The 20,068-nt window shown below is 42.4% G+C and overlaps 2 protein-coding genes across 3 annotated transcripts in view; both read left to right on the top strand.

Moving 5' to 3' along the window:
• ZFP91 (ZFP91 zinc finger protein, atypical E3 ubiquitin ligase) overlaps window positions 1–8,661 on the top strand; it is a 36,374-nt gene extending 27,713 nt beyond the window's left edge. For both annotated transcript variants that reach the window (XM_039860445.1, XM_039860444.1), the window contains exons 7-11: window positions 187–237; window positions 663–741; window positions 1,691–1,805; window positions 4,366–4,465; window positions 4,808–8,661. In XM_039860445.1, coding sequence (XP_039716379.1) covers window positions 187–237; window positions 663–741; window positions 1,691–1,805; window positions 4,366–4,465; window positions 4,808–5,318 — 856 coding nt within the window. In that variant the 3' untranslated portion in view covers window positions 5,319–8,661. The remainder of the gene's footprint in view (window positions 1–186; window positions 238–662; window positions 742–1,690; window positions 1,806–4,365; window positions 4,466–4,807) is intronic.
• A 786-nt stretch (window positions 8,662–9,447) lies between these two features.
• Window positions 9,448–12,652, top strand: CNTF (ciliary neurotrophic factor). Its single transcript, XM_039860447.1, has 3 exons — window positions 9,448–9,647; window positions 10,511–10,678; window positions 11,787–12,652. Exons 2-3 carry the CDS (start codon window positions 10,565–10,567, stop codon window positions 12,273–12,275), a joined length of 603 nt encoding a protein of 200 aa, XP_039716381.1. The 5' UTR covers window positions 9,448–9,647; window positions 10,511–10,564; the 3' UTR covers window positions 12,276–12,652.
• The last annotated feature ends 7,416 nt before the right edge of the window (window positions 12,653–20,068 follow it).

Genomic DNA, 20,068 nt, shown 5'->3' with positions numbered 1-20,068 from the left:
TTGAAAGTGAAATTAACTTCAGAGTGAAATCTTTGGTTGCAAGATATGTCTGTGACTTTATGTATTCTGCGTTGCCCTTTGTTTCTGCCACCTGTGCTTTGGTCTTGAGTATTGTTTACAGCAATACTTCACTCAAGCTTCAGTCTGGAATATGTGGGCAGTTTATTTATTCTGTTTTAATTATAGGAGAGGAAGAAGACGAAAAGATGACAAAAGTCCACGATTACCCAAAAGAAGGTGAGAATTTATACTCCTACTATGTTGTATCTTTTTTCTGGTGGTAGGTAGTTGACTCATATTTAGTCATAATAATCTTGCAGGAATGGCTATTTAAAAATTTCACAAAAGCAGTTTCACTAATGTTCTTGATTCAGTGTTACTATATTTTTATTTCCACTGCAGGATCTTAAAGTTTCTAAAAATCTTAATAGTTCTTTACCCTTTAGGGGGGTTGCTGGTTTATTTTGCTTTGTTTTTTATAAACATTATTAAACATTTGGCAATTTCTGGTTACTTCTAACATAAATTCTATGCAAGCTATATACTAGTAAAGAGGTTTTAATTCTTCATACTATAAACTTACTATTCTCTAATAGTGCACTTTCAGTGAAAGGCAACAGACTGCCTCTTTTGCTAACTTTTCTCCTCCATATTGATAATAGAAAAAAACCTCCAATCCAATATGTTCGTTGTGAGATGGAAGGATGTGGAACTGTTCTTGCTCACCCTCGTTATTTGCAGGTCAGTGAAGTTGTTATGTAAGGCAGCCTTTCAGGTCACGCTCCATTACTAGCTCTCATAGTTCACAAATTATAATTTGTGAACTTGTGTAGGCTTTGTCATTGACATGAAATGTTAAGAAAATCTTTCAATGTAAAATTACTTCAATCATCACGTTAAAAAAAAAAAAAAAAGGTGTTTAACAACGTGAGCCCAAATGGAGAATTTCCTTGGAATCTTGGAAAATTCCAGTGTTTCCCATCGTGGTGTAAGTACTTCTGATATAAGAGATGATTGTAACGACATTCCAAAACACAGATGAACAGATTTTATTTTAATGTGTACTTTTTAAAAATAAGATTAGTAACTCAAACCAGTGATTTATTGAATATTGTTTATAATAAATTTAAAAATTTTAGTTTGTAGGTTTTAAGTGTGTAGATTTTTTTTTTTTAACGTGAATAAAGATACAACTTACATTAGGTCTGGCAGAAAACATGAAAGTGAAATACGAATTACTAAAGCTTAAGAAATGCCTGTTTGATCTTCAGTTTAGCAGCAAGTATAACATGAGATTAAGGTCTGATTTCTGGCTCTGTTATACTAACGTTAGCTAGTATTCTTTTGCTATGTGCCATTTGCTGCACTAAGCACCATACAATATGTAATCTCTAGATCCCCACAAGAACACTGTAAGACAGTTATCATGATCTCCATTTTACAAATGAGAACTGGAGTTTGCAGTGTTTAAGTATATATCATCTGATTTCACACTGCTAGTAAACAGCAAAACCCAGATTGGAATCCAAGCCTGTTGCCACAGCCGATGTTGTTAACCTCTTGATTGTACTGCCTCCCCCTATCCTTATACAAAGTACTTGATTGTCCTTCAGTGCTTTTAACTTAGCAAAGGAACAAGCATTCAGGAAGCCTTAATTTTTATCCTTTTTCACTTTCTTTTACTGTTTAGCACCACATTAAATATCAGCATTTGCTGAAGAAGAAATATGTATGTCCCCATCCCTCCTGTGGGCGACTCTTCAGGCTCCAGAAGCAACTTCTGCGACACGCCAAACATCATACCGGTACTTTTTAAAAAAAATGTTTATCAAGTAGCTAATACACTGCACTTTTAAGTGTAGATTGGTAATGATTTTTTTTTCTAACAGAAATCTTAAAAGAATCTACAGTCAAGCGTGGGAGAAAGGTGGGAAAAAATGTAATAAAACAAATTTCACAGGGGATGAATAAACTAGGGCTTTTAATTGTTTTCCTTTGACTTCTTTGAGATGAACTTCCATGACATTGCTAATGGTCTTTTTTTGAGTACACACTCTGTATCGACTGTGGACCAGACACTTTACATATATTGTTACTTAGCCATCCATTCAGCCTCACCAGGTTTGCTTGTATTGGCCTTGTTTTACATCCAAGAAACCAGAAGCTTAGCAACATTAAATAATTTACTTGTGTTCACACAACTAGTTTTTAGCAAAAGCAGGATTTTTTAATTCCAATTCGGGTAGATGCTTGTAGTAGCTCTTATGGTTTAAAAGTGAAGATTATGAAGAGAAAGCCTAAGTGGTAGAGAGGTTTGCTTGTAGTTTATGGTAACTACTGAAGAGCTCCTGGGACTTCTGCTGCTATTGAATTCACATGTAACCTCATGTAGGAGCTGTTTGACTCAAAAAGAGAAACTGAATGTCTCGGTTATACACATTATAAAGTGAATTCAAATTCCACTCATTTTTAGCTACTGATAATCTTGGTGCAGTGTAGCTAATGGGAAGAATTTGGCTGGATATGAGAGCTAGTCAAAGATATGCTGGACACTTGATTATTACATGTTACTTTCTCAAGTCGTAGAAGGTGAGGCTGGGAATTCCAGTTGCAGAGGTGCCATTCATGTCTCTTGCCCAAGATCATACTGATATATGTCCCCTTTGCATCATTTACTGTGTGTGTGACTAAGGCAAATCAAGAATAATAATGAAACCAGTATGATGGGTTATTATAAAAAGGAAATGAGATAACATAGAAAGTGCTAATGATTGCACAGGGCCTGGCATGTGGTAGACTTTCAAAATACCAGTCTTAATTATTCCAAAGTCTACAGTGTTTGAATTACGTTACGTTTTTTCAGAGACGATGCTGGCTGCGCTGCTTCTTGCTAGGTGCTGCCATTTCTCCACATTTTTTTCTTCCTGTTAAACTATTTTATCCTGTAGAAAAGTACTTTCTGACAACCAGTTTTTAGACTATTCTAGCTAAATGTCGTAAGTCTACGATGACAAAGTCACTTTTAGAAATTTAGTTAATTCCAAATATTAATATTTAGTTAATACAGTGTTATGTCAGTGTTGTGAGTTTTCCTTTTCCAAATTAGTATATGTGGACTTCCTTTGAAAATACAATTTATTTAAGCAAATGGGTACCGCACCAGTTTGCCATGATGCCACTGTGGAGCTGAAAAAGTAGACAAGACCCAGGAGATAATGCGGGGTCCCCTGGGTTAGGAGTGTGCGTTTTTAGAGCTTGCTACTCGACATTTAGACCAACAAGCACTGGCATCACTTGAGCTCTTGTTAGATACAGAGCATCAGGCCCTGCCTCAGACCTGCCGGATCAGTATCTGCATTTAATTAGATCCCAGGTGATTCCCAAGTATATTCAAGCTTGAGAAAAACCTGTTTCCCCACACTTTGTTTTAAAACTATTTGGGATAAAGTATAGGATTAAATTCGTTACTGTTTGCCTTTTAACTTATCCTCGTGTTTTCACTCTTTGTGGTAATCTTAAGTGTAAGGCATAGAAAATGCAGTGTCATTCCCTCAACAAACAATATTGAGCGTCTGTTTGTCTACTCTCTTGTGAACCAAGTGATGAAGAAATAATTAAGTCCAATACTCCTTTGCCTCATAGGTTCCATACTCTTAACAGATTCATCAAAAATCCTGTGAAATTGGGGGGGCCTGTGAAATGACAGAGGGAGGTAGTTGTGAATGGTGTAGAAGATACGGGGTAGGAGAATGAGGTAGATACAGGTACGGTGAGATGTATTTGATAGCAGCAACTTGCATCTTTTGAGAGAAATGTAAATTGTTTCTCTTGTGTAACATTTTTTTAAACCTAAAGTAGATGATTACCACTTTAGATGTGGATTACTTTTCTTCTGAGGAATGCCAAATTCTTTGCTCACGGTGGTGGTTCTTTTGGTCTGTCGTTGTTGTTTGAAGGCCAAATTCTTTATACAAAAGCATTCAGCTTTCACAGTGTGTGAAAAACTTTTAAAGAATAAAATCTATGGAAAATGTAGTTGTTTACTTGCTAAGCAGTTCATCTAAGATCTGGATTACTGATAAAATCGAGATTATGACTTCAGTTCTCATATTTCTATCTAGGTTTTTTTGTTTCCTTGTTTGTTTGAACAGGTCCTCATGCTACTGAATGTATTGGTTTAAAGAAAAAGATGAAAACTATATATTTCTTTTAAAAATTTTGTTTACCCAAGGGTTTATACATTGAACACTGTGTTGCTTTTACTCTGCATTGACCTGCTTGATCGTCTGCTTGCTTATCGTACACCAGGAAGAAAAATTCTTAGAGGGATTCTAAATGGAACACTAACCACATTACTTTTCTTAGATCAAAGGGATTATATTTGTGAATACTGCGCTCGGGCCTTCAAGAGTTCTCACAATCTGGCAGTGCATCGGATGATTCATACTGGCGAGAAGCCATTACAGTGAGTATTTATTTACTGGTGAACATCTGGCTGAGAAGTACTTGTACCCCACCTGAGGGTTGGCTCCTTTACAAACATTTCAGCTGCCACTATTCTTTTTTTTAATATATCAGATTAAAGTGGGCGTTGTTGGGGGAACTACTTAGTGACCTTTTTCTATCTTTCAGACAAACAGAAGAAATCAGATTAGTGTTCATCTAGTACTTTTTCCTGATCTTTCACAAGAAGTATATGTTACTGACTGTTGCTTATAAATGTGATCTCTGCATTCCCACCCTGACTCTGAATTGAGAGCTTTTATTTCTCTGTGTGATCAGCCATTTCCTCTTCCACTCTCCTTAGATGCGAGATCTGTGGATTCACCTGTCGGCAAAAGGCATCCCTTAATTGGCACATGAAGAAGCATGACGCAGACTCCTTCTACCAGTTCTCTTGCAATATCTGTGGCAAAAAATTTGAGAAGAAGGACAGTGTAGTGGCTCACAAAGCAAAAAGCCACCCTGAGGTGCTGATCGCCGAAGCTCTGGCTGCCAATGCAGGCGCCCTCATCACCAGCACAGATATCTTGGGCACTAACCCAGAGTCCCTGACACAACCTGCAGACGGTCAGGGGCTTCCTCTTCTTCCTGAGCCCTTGGGAAACTCCACCTCTGGAGAGTGCCTCCTGCTAGAGGCAGAAGGCGTGTCAAAGTCGTACTGCAGTGGGACGGAGCGGGTGAGCCTGATGGCTGATGGGAAGATCTTTGTGGCTGGTGGCAGCAGTGGCGGCACTGAAGGGCTGGTCATGAACTCGGATATACTCGGTGCTACCACAGAGGTTCTGATTGAAGATTCAGACTCTACTGGACCTTAGTAGCAGGGAAGATTTGGGGCACTGGGACAGCTCAGACTTTGTACTTAAAAGATAAAAAGGACAAAAAAAATTTTAAGCATTTAAAATCTAGTAAAATAACCGAAGGGCCTGCTCTTTCCATTGTGGATCACAGCACACACACATACACCCACCCCTTCTCCCTCTCTTGTCCCCTTTATAAAATCGATGTTGCCTTTACCAGAAGGCAGACAAAAAATAAGAAGCTCTTATTAAAGTGAGGGTCATCCTCATGCTCACTTCCAGCCAGGCGGACTTCTTGCTCGTCAGCAGATCCCCTTCTCCAGCCTGTAACTCTGATGTGCTCCGGGTCAGCTTTTAACTCTAATGGTGTGTTACTGTCCTCTGAACCCCTCCTCCTTTCCTGCTGCCCTGTGGTTCTGGCTTACCCATCGCAACACTGTCCCCTAACGTATCCTGTAATTCTAATCTCTAGAGGCTGGCAGCTTGACTTGGCACTTTAGGGCCCCTTAGGGTGAGCTGTTAAAACAGCACACATCTCTCATCCCTTTTCCTCCATTCCCCACTGGGTTTCGGAAAGGAAGGATACCTGGGGACCACTTCCCTCCTCTCTGATCCCAGCAGCTCAGTCCCCCTCCTAACACGTCCATATGGTTCTCAGTGGTGCTCGCTTGCTTCGAAGCAGGCTCCCGAGAGGGAGGGGACTGCCCTCTGCGTGGTCTCTTTGACCATAGGACAGGGCTGTGTATCAGTGAGACAGTGAGTAAAGTCCCAGACTAATGGCAGAAATTTGCACTTTGAACATGTGTGTTTTTGTGTTGTGGAACCTGAGATTCCTTATTTATTAACGGAAAGTCTGATTTTTTTTTTTTTTTTTTTTTTTTTGTCTTTTTGCTATATTGTGTGGGGCTGGGAGAGAGTAGATTATTCTGACATGGGGTCCTTTCCATAAGAGGTACTATTGAAGGCAAGATAGAGGGTTGAAGAAGCACAGCCAGCCTCAAATCATAGCTCTCCAGTGGCCTTTAAGCTGGTCCTCAGCACTAATAAAATCACTACAGTAGGTTAGTGCTTTTTCGGAAGCCTAATTTTTAGGGAATAATGTTAGGTTTGTCATAATTAGTGCTCTGTGAGTTTTTAGAGCATTGAGACTTAGGAATTTTGAGGGGATGAAGGTTGTTCAGGGTCTGAATTATAGATAACAGATTTTCTCTTGCAGATTTGATTTTGTTTTGTCCCCATCATTTCTTTACACATACCTCCCTATTGGCCCAACGCTGGCCCCTTGCTTTGTCGTCGTCGTTGTTTTTGCTTTGCTTTATCATTGTCATTGGTTCATTGTAGCTCCCGATTAGTGAAGGACACTGCCATTAGTGAAGGAATAGTCTGTGAGTCGTACAGGTTTAAGTCAAAGAAAATTGTTCTATTTTGTTTCCTTTTTAATGTCACTTCAGAAGAGGAAAGGCTTCAATAGACAAAGCTAATGGTCTGTATGGTAATGGCTTTGGCTTTCACCTGAAATTCTGGGAATTACCACTTCCCTTGCGATAAGGATTTTCATCATGTGGATTGCTTATCGCTGTCCACGGGAGAGACAGGTAGTGGTTTTATACGAGTTTGTAACTCCCAGAAGACTAAAAACCTATTCTGGCTCATTTTTAGGGAATTATCAGGGCAATGTCTAGCCTCCTGTGTACCTCAGAAGCAAGAATTCAAGGCCTGCCCTGTTCATTGTTTGTCAGAAATGTGCGATGCTGTTGGAAAGAATGAAGTTTTGCTGAGAACAAAATAAGGAACAGCTTGTTTTTCACAAACACTAAAACTACAAAGTTTATCAATTTTCTCTTTTGTTTTTTTCCCAAAAAGAGGGGTAACAAAATGTCATCTCTGAAAGAGGCTTACTTGACACCCACTGGTGTCAGCGGTTGGGATGCCAGGGAATAGGGAGTGAAACACCTACAGTGCACAGTCTTGAATGCACTATTGTTTCTTTTCAGAATGTTGCAGACCTGCCAACCCTCCATTGTGGGGGTAGAAAATGGAATAAGGATAGAAGGGATATAGAATATGCTTTCCTGCCCACAGTAAGGATTTGGAGTTGACTTTGGTATGTTGAGTAGATTTGGAAATATAAGATTTATTGGGTGGGCCCACAACAAAGTTGTTCACCTCCCATGTAAGTCCATTTTGTTCTGTTTCACTAGCTAGCATCTATTCTCCACATTGTCTTTGTCACATTTATTTTATCCTTAGTGTCCATAAATTACATTTTAGTGGTTAGTCATCAGATATTTTAGCCACCTACATAAAAGCAAACTGCATTAAATTTTTTTATGAGATAGAAGGAAAATGTGTTCTTTCCTATCTCACACTCCTCTCCCCACCAAAAGCAACTAGTTCGTTCTAATAGAAACTTTATGTTCTTTCTCCTTTCTTTTCCCTTTTTTTTTTTTTTTTTTTGGTGGGTGGGGGTCCTCTTTGTAGCTACCAATTGCCTGCAATTTGCTTCAACAAATTATCATAGCAGTTTGCAGTACCTTTTGAAATATTTTTTATGGACTTTTATCTTTTTCCTTTCGAGAAAGGGATGCTAGCATAAGATGGAGTTGATAATAAACCGACTTATACTGGGCCCTCTTCCCTTATTCCTTTACGCTCCTCGTGCTGTTTACTTCATTGTCCTTCCGAGAAGCTCTTTTAATCTTAAAATTCTAAATTTCCGATTCTTAATCACATTCTGTAACCTTTTCTCCCCACTGCATATTCCCCATCTCGAATTGGCAGTTCTAGATTCTGAAAATGTAGTTGAGATATAAGCATTATTTCTATGCTTCCCCCTTGTTTGTGTTTGCCCAGGGTTATTTTGCATAATTGAGACTTAATGTGCTTCAGAGAGTTTAGATTTAACACTGGCCAGGATTACTGGGAGTAAAAAAATATATATATTAAGGTATGGAAAAGCATCCACATAGAGCACTTGAACCTCCTTTGTACCTGTTTGGAGAAAAAATATAAAGAGTGTATTAAACCTAGAGGATGTTACAGTCTGGTTGTTTGGAAAACCATTTTTCCTTCCTGTCTTTTTCCCACTTTCCAATGTACTCAAGAAAATTGAAAAATTGTAATGGATCAATTTAAAATATTTTATTTCCTAAAAGCCTTTTTGCCTATTGTAATGTGCAGGACCCTTCTCCTATGATGGGAGAGACAGGTAGTTACCTGAATCTAGGTTGAAAAGGTTATGTAAAAAGAAATTATAATAAAAGGGATACTCTGCTTTTCAAATCCTTGTTTTCTCTTAATCTAGATAAGGCATATCCAAAATAAATATGTAAAGAAGAAAAATAAAATTGTCTTTATGGAAGCAACGGGTCTTCCTTGGTTGTACTGAGTTACAGTTGTCCCAGGGTGAAAACACCGATGCTGGTAAATAAGAAAACCACGTGCCCTCAGCAGGATTCGTGGCAGACACTGTTCACTCCTGCTGAGAATCAGGTGGTCGACTTGACTGTAAGGTTCTTGATTTCTAATGCCGAGGTGCTGTATGATCCTGTGATCTTATGGCAAACTTGGAAAACCCATGTTTCAACAACAGCCTTCCCCTAGGAAATGTGGCCATATTTATCTAGTAACAAGAACGTCAGGGATGCCGTGAGGTTAATTTCCCTCTGATAATGGCAAAACCTTGCTAGCATTTAATATCAGTGCTTCTTCACAAAACTCAGTGTATGTCAAGTACTGACTTTTTTAAAAAGAAGACAGAATCCTACTTTCTTAGAAGCCTTGCTGTGACAGCCAGCCAGGCCTTGTTTCTTTCTCCCTTTGCCCCTGAAAAGATGTGTTTCACTTCAGAGGTAATGTCTGTCATATGAAATAGTGAAAGCTAATTGATTCATTTGAGGATGAAACTTGCAACTCTTAACCCAATTAGCATCATCTTCTAACCCAAAGGGTCTCCAACCCCCAGGCCACAGATCGGTACCAGTCCATGGCCTGTTAGGAACCAGACCGCACAGCAGGAGGTAAGCGGTGGGCCAGCCAGCGAAGCTTCATCTATATTGGAAACCGCTCCCCAGCGCCAGCATCACCACCTCAGCTCCACCTCAGATCATCAGACTAGATTCTTGTAGGAGCCCCGGTCCCTGGTGCCAAAAAGGTTGGGGACCGCTGCTCTGACCTGCTGCATTCATGTGACAGAGGAGCAATTCTCTTAAGAGCTTTTAAACTCTTTTTGCCCTCATTTGAAAGCCTAACTCGTTCTCTTATTTCGTTAAACATGTGGTACGACCGATAAGGAAGAAAGAAAAGCATGTTGTCACTTGAGTGAGACTGCCTTAGAAATGTTACCAGGTCAGTGTTGGGTGTTTCCTGTCCTTGGGAAAAGAGCAGCCCTTCCTCCTCTTGTAGCAGTTCCAAGGAAGGCACCGTGATTGAGACTAGAGATGCTTGCTTAGCTGATTTTTAATTGTCAATTTAACTTTTAAAACATAGCAGAAGGATGGGAGTAAAAAGAGGCTATATTCTTAAAGGATCTCTCTCACATAAACATTGTTTATTGAACAGAATGTGAACTACCTAGAGAATAGAATTGGAAAGTCGGTGAGAGAAAGACCTATATTTACATTTTGAGCCTCGTTATTAGATTTTGTGCACATTAATTCCTTTAACCTCAATTTCTTCTTAAGATGGGAGAAATAATATTTATCTCAGAATTATTCTGAAGAGTAAATAAAGGCTTTAAAGCCTTTAGCACAGTGTCTGGCCCATGGTAGGTACTTCATAAACGATAGCTATATCAATAAAGTAATGCTGTGAGTACCAAGCCAAAAGAAAAAAGTGGAAGGACATAGGGAACACAAGGAAGGGTGAAAATAAAATGATTATCTGTGTGTATAAAATAGATAGCAATTAGGCAGGGTGTCATGAGGATTATTAGTGTGATAGTGACCTTGTTGCTAAGTGCAAAAGCAAAACAATGATATAAAAACAAGTACGCTAGGCACTCGGTGGAGGAGAGAGATGGAGGCAGATGCTGCAGCGGGAAAAAGCTGATTAAATAGGGGCCTTTGATTCCACAGGCACAAAATTCCACAGCCAGGAATTTGCTGCCACCTCTGAGTCAGGCGGGGGTGGTGAGGGGAGTTTGTACAATTCCACTAGTAGAGAATGCCCAGTGGTTTTAGTCTGAGAGTCACATTTGTTATCTGGACCAGTGTAAACAGAAGCAAGCCCAGCTCACTCGTTTCCTGGGACGGCTGAGCTAGGGGATGGCTTTCGCAGAGCACTCCCTGCTGACCCCTCACCGCCGGGACCTGTGTAGCCGCTCTATCTGGCTAGCGAGGAAGATGCGTTCAGACCTGACTGCTCTTACGGAATCTTATGTAAGTTGCCTATTTTTCTGTTGTCTATTTTCACATCATCTCTTCCGATCCAACTCCTTACCATCATGCTCCAGCCTCATTACCAGTTATGAAAGTCCCAATCATACAGTCAGTCGTATGTTGGGCACATGTCATTTGTCATGGTCCCTTCCCTTAAGGAAACTCATATGACCTTATCTAGGTTGTCGAGACATGTTCCTTGAATAAGAAAATGTACATTTAGGAAGGGATTTTAGGAAGCTTTGGCTCTACGTCTTGGAGGCTGTTTTTAATTAGGCTGCCTACACTCTGAATTCTACCGGAATAGATTAACCATGAGCCCTCTGAGTATGAGCTCTTCGTAGACATTGTTCTGAATTTTTGAGCTATGTACGTGAAAGAAGTTTCTCCTATAACGTATTAGCCACCCACTTATTAATTACATGTGTCAGAAGTGTTTCTGGGTCTGAATAGAAAGGTTACCCACACTATCGAAAGGGAAGTGCTAGATTCTTCAGGCGTTCACTGTGAGATCAGATTGTTTTTCTGAGAGAGGGAGACCCTCATCTGTGCTCCTACGCCATCTGTGGAAGCGCTCCAGGCCCCGTGGAGAGTAGCTTCACACGGCCCCACCAGTCAGAAATCACACTTCGGAGTACCCATTTTTTAAAACTAATTCCCACTGAATTCTCTAAAGGATTGTCCTCACCGTTGGCTACATTCTAGGGCTACCTAGGTGTGGCCAGCATCTTCAAGTATGTTTACAATACTTAAAACTCCAGTGTGATTAAAACATTCCAGTTTCTAGGAAGGAGTTTGAAGTGCAAAGGCAAAGTTATTCTAGGCCAGTGGTTTCCAACACTTAGGACCTAATGAAAGCTGCAGATTCTTCTCCCCAGGAAAATGAACAGGTAGTCAAAGCAGTGTGTATAATTTCAGGAGAAGAGGGTCTTCCTAAAGACCTCTCATGGACCCCAAATCAAGAGTTCCTGTTCCAGACTTTTTATTTCCTTTACGATTTGGATCTTTGACCAGGGAGGCAAATAAGATTTTATATGAGATCTAGAGATTAAGCAAGAATGTCCGGGTGATTACAGACGACGTGATGTTTTTCTGTATCCTTGGCCAGGTGAAGCATCAGGGCCTGAACGAGAACATAAACCTGGACTCTGTGGACGGTGTGCCAACGGCGAGCACTGACCGGTGGGGCGAGCTGACTGAGGCCGAGAGACTCCGAGAGAACCTCCAAGCCTATCGTACCTTCCACGTGATGTTGACCAGGCTTTTAGAAGACCAGCGAGTGCATTTATCTCCAGCTGAAGGTGACTTCCATCAAGCAATACACACCCTTCTGCTGCAGGTTGCTGCCTTCACTTATCAGCTGGAGGAATTGATGGCGCTCCTGGAACACAAGATCCCCCACAACGAGGCCGACGGGCTGCCCGTTATTGCTGGAGAAGGTGGTCTCTTTGAGAAGAAGCTGTGGGGCCTGAAGGTGCTGCAGGAGCTTTCCCAGTGGACGGTGAGGTCCATTCACGACCTTCGAGTCATTTCTTCTCATCAGATCGGGATCTCAGCACATGGAAGCCACTATGTTGCCAACGACAAGAAAATGTAGCAGTTACCCCACCCCCTTCTTTTCTAATGGAATCTACCTAGTGCTTTGAGGCCTTGCTTTCCCATTCTTAAATTTTCGAACACCTCTAAGACCACAGGCGTTTTCATCAATAGCGCTGGAGACGTGGACAAGTGGGCATGCAGGTTTAATTGGCGGGAGGGTGGGGGGATGTCGGGGTGGCAGGAAGTGGTGGCAGGGGCAATATTCTTCCACTTCAGTGCTCTAACTTTTTCTACCCACTAACTAACAGCCTCCCAGGATAAGTAGATTTTTTAACTCTGGTCCTGGATGGCTCTTCTGAGAGGACGATAACCGTGAATTAAAATCACGGACTCTAGCTAATTCAAACTCTTGGATAATAAAAATAGTAACTAACATTTATTGAGTATCTACTACGTCGAAGCAATATGCCAGGGGCTTTATGTATATTATAATTTTTCACAACAACCCCGTCGAGGGAGGTGGTGTTATTCCCCTTTGGTAGAGAAGGTAGCAGGCTCACCGAAATTCATCACTTGGCCTGCTACCCACTTAGCAAATGGCACACGGAGTTTGAACCCAGCTCTTTTTCATTCCAAAGCCTATTGCCCTTCACTTTAGAGGCCCGATTATGAGCCTCTCTCACGGCGCCTCTGGCCACATCGGGGTGGGAGTTGTGCACATGTGTCCTTGACACTGAGAAAACGGCCGCGGACAGTGGCCCCCCTCCTCTGCAGTTTCCATGGTTTCAGTTCCCCGTGTCAGTCGCAGTCGGAAAATATTAAATGGGAAATTCCAGAAATAAGCAGTTTATAAGTTTTAAATTGCGCGCCGTTCTGAGTAGCGTGATGAAATCTCGGGAAGTCCCCCTTCATCCCCCACAGGACATGAATCATCCCTTCATCCAACGTATCCACACTGTATCCACTACCCACCTGTGAGTCACGGCCGTCTCAGTTGTCAGAGAGAGAGAGAGGTCACGTTCACATAACTTCCGTTACAATATATTGTCATAGTTGATCTATTATTGGTTGTTCATCTCTTACTGTTAAGAAAAAACATACATCGGGTTCTGTACTTTCCACAGTTTCAAGCGTCCTCTGGGGGGGTCTTAAACTGTGTCCCTGTGCATCAGGGGGGACCACTGTACATGTCCTGAATGGCACGATTTTAGTGTCAAAGGCACTGTTTGTCATCCATACTCGGCAAAGAAGGAGCAGTGGAAATCCCACCAAACTTCCGAACTTGGGAAGCTGGGGCGTGCGGTGCTACCCCCTGCTTTGAAGTGTCCACTAACGTTCTTGGATCTGGGGTCGGCACAGCCGATGCCCGCTTCCCACGCATTCGCCGTCATCAGGGCAGTGATGCAGTCACCCAAGCACTCACGGACGATGGGCGAATACTGCTCGGGTTAAAAAGTCACAGAACTCCCCAGCACACGCTCCTTGGACTTAGTCATGAGGAGAGAGGGCAGGGCTGACGCCGTTCCCAGCGGGAGTGCCAGGGATGCTGAACCCATGCACAGCAAAGCCTCCACGCTTCGCCACGAAGGGGCAGGGCTCTGTGTGTCGTGTTCTGGAGAGAACCACAGCGGGAAAGGTGCCAACCGGTAAACAAGGGCGTTCATGGGAAAGGTCATTTGCAGTCGGGCCTGTGAACTAGTGGCACAAGCGTGAATCCAAAAGTTCTCAGGTGTATCATTTCCTACCAATTAATTAAACTCGAGACCCTGGACTGGGGGTCTACATCAGCTTAGTTTCCTTATTTGAGGTTTCTGTGTTCTTAACCGACCCTTGAGTCAGAGGGGGTGAGCTCCCATAGGTTGCATGAGATGGGACGGGTGTTAGCTTGTGTCCTTTCCCACATGGGTTCATGTTCCCAAATTCCATGAAGTCAATATTATGAGAAGACTCCGGGCTAGGAATTATGGAAAAGCAAGGGAAGCAAGGGCCTGCTCTCTAGTATAGAAAGGAGCTTGGATGCACATAAGAAATCAATGCTCGGCTCGAATTGTAAGGCACAGGCTGAAGTGTTAGGGAGTTAAAGGAAGGAGCTCAAAGACAGCCAGGAGTCGCTTCTTTCTGCAGGAGGGAGGTGTGAGTTGCGCCGCCATGGTTGGCTGAGTACCACATAAAGAGAAACAGGAAAGAGTTGCCTGGTTAAAAGTGAGGCAATAATAAACATTTGGGTCCGGCTACCCCTAGAGGTTTTGTTTGGTTATATTTATCTGTAATTATGGGGTAGGTAGATAATTCTGTGAATGCTTAGAGGTGTATTTCATTCAAGCTTTTCTCACTTAAATTGTTTCTTCTGCTTAAGAGCTCTATTTTTGATTGATAAAGTTATTAACATGAAGCTCTTCAATTTATCTGGATAGTATTTTAGGCTCTTTTTGTTTAATGAAGAAAGGTAGGACTAAAACTTCTTTGTGAGAGAATAACTGGTTACAAACTTGCTAAATCCAAAAGGAGTGACCCCTCCCCCCCAACACACACACACACACAGGATTTTGTGTTTATATTCAGCAAATGCTGCAGGGCAGACACCTGCACAAGCTTAGGAAATTGACAGAGCCTGGCGTCAGCTCTGCCGAGTTGCATCTGAAGGAATATTTATATCTGAGAGGCACACTTGAAATGGCAGAGGGTCCAGAAAAAGCACAAGTTCTAGCTATGGAATGGGAGGAAACAGGAAGATGTGTAAGCAGCGGGTCGAAGGAGTTTGCTTCCAGCACTGAAATGAGCTGTGTATCAATCAGTTTCTTCTTCAAGAAACTTGCAGTATGCCTCAAAAGAAGTGTGAGGGAACTCCTCAAAAAAAGATCAGGGGAAGGGGGAAATGGGCGCTTAGCCATAATAATAAAGACATAAACGTGTATGGATCTGAATGTGCAGACACGACATCAAGCAGGTCGAATGAGGAGGGATTGACATTAGGCTAGTGCTGTAGGTGTGTATTTTATAATCCTGATGTGGGATAACGGTGATGCTGGGGGAGTCTATATTTCTTAAGCATCCACAATCCGGAAGAGATTTTTGATCTTTAGGTTTTAGTTCTTTACGTGCATATAATTAAAATGCCTGAATTTAGTTCCTCGGCCCTAACTCTTATTTCGTAAAGAAGATGACTTCCATCCCAGTGTCTCCAGAAATGTCCTTTCTGTGGGTAAAGAGAGTCGGTTTCCCTGAATTCTCTTAAGGAATTGCACGCTGAAGAGTTGATAAATTCTTCTGGCATTGATCTGAAGGGTGATTTGGAAAATATTTGCAAATTACCACAAACTCAAAGGCCAAGCATGGTTATTCCATGCTTTAAGATAATCATGTTTGAGGGAGGTGAGAATTCTCCTAAAAATGGACCGCGCAGAGTGTTAATAAAAATCGAAAGGTAAATCCTAGCCCCCGGAATTGCTGTAATTTTAGGCTGCTGTAGAGTACAGCCTGATGGGTGACTCACTGTGGTGACCACTGGTCAAACCAGTGAATATTCGAGAGGAGAAGACAAGTAAATATTTCAGGGAGACATATCTGAAACATTTAGAATGATTGTTGTTGGTGAATCCTCTCTTCCCCCTACTGAGGACTAAAATGGAAATGCATAAAGCCGGGGGCCTTCTGTCAGGATGAGAAAGAGATTGGCAAAGAGGGAAAGGAGAAAAAAAGGATTTTGGGGGTGTGTGTGTACCAATAGTGTTTAGGCCCGGGTGTTTAAAAAGAATGGTTTGGCTTCCTGCCTCATCCTATCTCAGCTTCAAGCATCAGACCCAAGAATGAAACCCTTTGAATGTTCAAAGCGAAAATGACAAAAATTTCATCTCTCCACTCAAAACCTTCGAGAGAGCTCTAAGGCCTACAGATAAATATCGTTTGATTTTTTGATGAAACCCGTGTGGGGCATGAGAGAGAAAATCCTCGTGCGTGAGATTCTTATATTACTCCGATCGACCCATCTTCGGCAGATCGAGAGGAGAAGATGCAAAGGATGGCTAACAAGACAGATCTTAGCTCAGCAAGACCATGAGTTGCTTCTTTTATTCCTGTCTCTTTGGATGAACAAGAGGAATTTCAAGTGATTTCAACACTGGATGAAAAGTAATCCTCCCAGCCAGGCCAGGCTCAATCAGGCGTGCTAGGTAAATCTCCATGATGCCAGGCCACTGGGGAGCTCCCGCGGCCGGTCAGCCTGGGAAAGGTAGATTGTCCCGACCCGCGTCAGCTAGCCCGCCGAGAGGGGAGGTCTCCTTGTCTATAGTTTAATTTCAAGTATTTGAACTGCCATCACGCCTTTGAGGGACAGAAGGACGCTGACGAGCTCATTCTAGTCCGTGTGAGGGTAGAAATTAAGTTGTGGGAAATCACATAGGGGAAAATGTGAACAAATGCCAAGAGATCCTGTATTTTTATCCACGTGTTCGAGGCAGTGTGAAATAGAATGCTGCATTTACTTAATGGCAGGCGTCTCGCCACTATTTTATAGCATTTAATCCTCTGAGATAGTTTCTCACGAATGAGGGAAATGTCCAAGCTTCCTCCTCTAATACTACGTGACAGAATTAGAGTTTTAGTTCTGGCTCCAAAACTCACTCCACTCCGCTCCGCTGCCATGGGACACACCTAGCAATCGAGATCATCTTATACTGAAATTCGTTCTCCATCTCTGTAGTTCACTTTCCTCGGATAAATCCAGTACAGACTTGCACGAAATCTTGCTCTGTGACAAACGCTATTAAGTTCCCAGACTTTGGGACAAGCCATTTTTTTCTGAGCTTCCTCAGTTCTGAAAGAAACATGACAAATCCTAACTTCACGTGGCTTCGACAAATCGAGCGTCTGAGAGTACTTGTAAACGGCATGCAAACATCAGGTATATTTAATGTCTCGAATAGCTCGGGTCAGTGTAAGACTGACTGAGGTGAGAAACAATATTGCAACCCACTCTCCATTTGGTTACAGCCTAGACTTTGCCCCGTTGAGTCTGTGGCCTTTGGCCACTAGGAGCTGACCCACTCTCGGCCTCCAGAATCATCTACCTCCCTGGAGGGCTAAGTGAGACTCAGGCTGCTCACTATACCCAGAAGATTGCTGTCACAGTAGGCGGGTCCAACACATTCTGGAGAGAAGTCTGGCAGGCTCTCTAGAGAGTCAAGGAGATGTGCAAACCAAGATGCCACCCAGAATGTTTTAAAGCATGCACTTAGAGCCATCCCGCCATCCACCAGCATCCTCCCTGTAACACAGGGACTCAAACTTCGTTTAGTTTGATCTCATCATTACACAGTATGCGGACGCCAGAAGGTTTCAGCAAACTGCCCTAGTGTCCCAGTTGGAAAGTTGGAGAATGAGACCTACAGCTTGGTCCTGGGAATGTCACATGGCACCTGCCCGCTTCTCCATTAGACCAGCCTCGTCTTAGGGAGCATCCGATGTCTCTATTTCTGTCCTTCTCACACTGGCATCCGGGGCTGTCTAGCTCCTTTACCTCCAATGAGCCTTTGGAAGCTCTGAGAAAAGCAGCTCATAACTCTCCCAACCCCCAACTTTTCTGTAATTTGGTAGTCTTATATCCCATGTGTCCCAAATGGTGCACATTCTGAGGTAATGGTCAAATATATTATTCCTTCTGGGTTATAAGTATCACTTGAATGAAGGACCAGTGGAAGCTTTTTAAAAATAAATTTCTGAGACAGGTGTCTTATCTTTAGGTCACACCCACCTTTATGCCACACCACTAGGTAAAGGTTTTCGACTACTTTTTCTTCTCTTTACACTCTCTGGCTCCCGTCCCCCCAAGGATAGGATGGAGAGAAGGTGTTGGGAGTTACCTAAAAAAACTGAGCAGGTGACTAAAAAAAAAATTTTTTTTTAAATCCCAGCCTGGTTCTTGGCTCTAAGGCTTACTCAAAGCGGTACAAACTGACACCTACTCTGGTTCAGAACTAAGGATACAGAAAGGACTATTCATGATAGCAAACATTTAGATGGTGTTTACGCTCTGCCAGTCCACGATCTAATGGCGTTACGTGCGTTCATTTGTGCTTCACAGGAACATTAGGAGGTAGACAGGCGGATTCTTATTTTACAGCTGAAGAAACAGAGGCCCAGAGAGCTGAGAGCTCCACGCCCTGGAAACACTAGTGGTCTCCTGAGAAAGACAACAGTCATATGACCGGCTGTGACAGAAGTGGGGTTAGTAGTCCCCCGAGCACAACGGAAGGCTGTAAGAGCCCAGTGGAAGGAAGCTTTGGACAGAGCTGCTCATCAGAGGCACTTCGTGAGCTAGGCTTTGGAAAATGACTAGGATTTTGCCTTCAGGGGGGAAAAAAAAATAAAGAGGAAGAGTGTGGAAGAACATTTTTGGGTAGAAGAGACAGCACCTGTCAAGGCTTGGCTACTGAAAGCAAGCAAAGAGTAAAGATAGGGAATATATAAAATGCACTCACTTGAACCAAGATGCTAAAATTATCAACATTATGAAGACTGAGGCAGGAGGAAAGATTCTATTCTCGATATGACTAGTCTGGGAACTTAAACTTTTTGAAATTTCTAGTCCTGTGACAATGCCGAAATGCACATCTGGACATACACCAGACCTCCAGGTAACCCTCTGATTACTCCCTGAAGGACTCACCAGACGATCTGGTATCCATCGTCCAAACCACCAGACATGACCAGATCTCCTGGCGCCCATTCTCTAGACCACCTGGCGTCCTTCATCCAGACTGCCTGACAGCTGTCCGATAACCACCCCGGACCAGTCCTAGGGCTAAGAATGCAGGTCTGATGATTCTCAGGAATTCACCTTTTACTATAAGAACTCTTCAGTTTTCTTTCTTCTGGGTTTTTGCCGAGCTGTGTTCCAGTTTGTAAACTCTAAGACCTGTGAATGAGTCTTTATCCTTTATTTCTAGCCAAAACCTTGGAACTCTTTGAGTCCCTTTCACATATGTGGTGTCAGGGTCATGGAACCTGAAGAACACTCCACTTTAATTCGGGGGCTGCCATCAGGTACGAGCAAGGGGGCTGCTTGAGCCCTTTAGACTCTGTCGTCCCCCTGACAGCTCCAAGATCCATGGTGAGTTTTCTTGGTTCCAAATCCCCCTCCTTAGTTGAGGTGCAGAGGTTTTATTCTCTGGGCCTCTGACACTGGTTTTTGTCATGGGTCACCCTTTTTCTAAGTCTGTTCTGGGGAGACAACCCCTTTCTGCAATGCCAGCTGGATTTATGGTCTATCTGCTAAATATCTGTCTTGATGGACTTCTGATAAGAAGCACAATTTGGTATTACACCGGCCACCCTGGGTATCTTTCGAGATTCCAAAATTAGGATATTTACTTGCACAGTGAGCAAATCTTAGATATCTTAAACAAGCTGAATGAGAAGCACTTTTTGAATTGCTATTTAGAGGCCCCTAAGAAATTAAATGGTTCAAAGAGTGCCTCCCTTCAAGAAACTAATTTGAAGCTAACTAAAGCAAATTCTGAACTAAACAAACAAACAAAAATTCTGAACTTACTTTTTCTGAAACTCCTTTGCTGATTAATAAGAGACTTCGTAGGGGAGGACCAGGCATAAATCCTATAATCCTGCTGTCCAGGCTCAGCTTCCCGCTAACTAGTGAGCTTGCAGATCTCCTGCACCAGTATCTATTTAAACAAACTACCTGGGGCTTTCGGTTGACATATCTCTTGTCCTTTTTGTCCAGCTGTGCCAGCTGTCAGGAGAATTTATCTTTGACATGGATGGGATCTTCACCCTCTAGATGTCCCCAAAAGTTTCTTTTACAGTAACTCTAGCTAGTTATATGTACAAACATTT

Source organism: Pteropus medius, unplaced genomic scaffold, assembly GCF_902729225.1.
Source record: "Pteropus medius unplaced genomic scaffold, Ma_sr-lr_union100, whole genome shotgun sequence".
Classification (NCBI taxonomy): domain Eukaryota; kingdom Metazoa; phylum Chordata; class Mammalia; order Chiroptera; family Pteropodidae; genus Pteropus; species Pteropus medius.
This window is presented reverse-complemented; position numbering and strand designations above follow the sequence as displayed.

Bases quoted from the DNA above. Each gene is read 5' to 3' on its own strand.
- CNTF (XM_039860447.1), top strand. From the start codon at position 10,565: ATGGCTTTCGCAGAGCACTCCCTGCTGACCCCTCACCGCCGGGACCTG. The intron at 10,679-11,786 runs GTAAGTTGCCTA...ATCCTTGGCCAG, and splicing joins CTGCTCTTACGGAATCTTAT to GTGAAGCATCAGGGCCTGAA.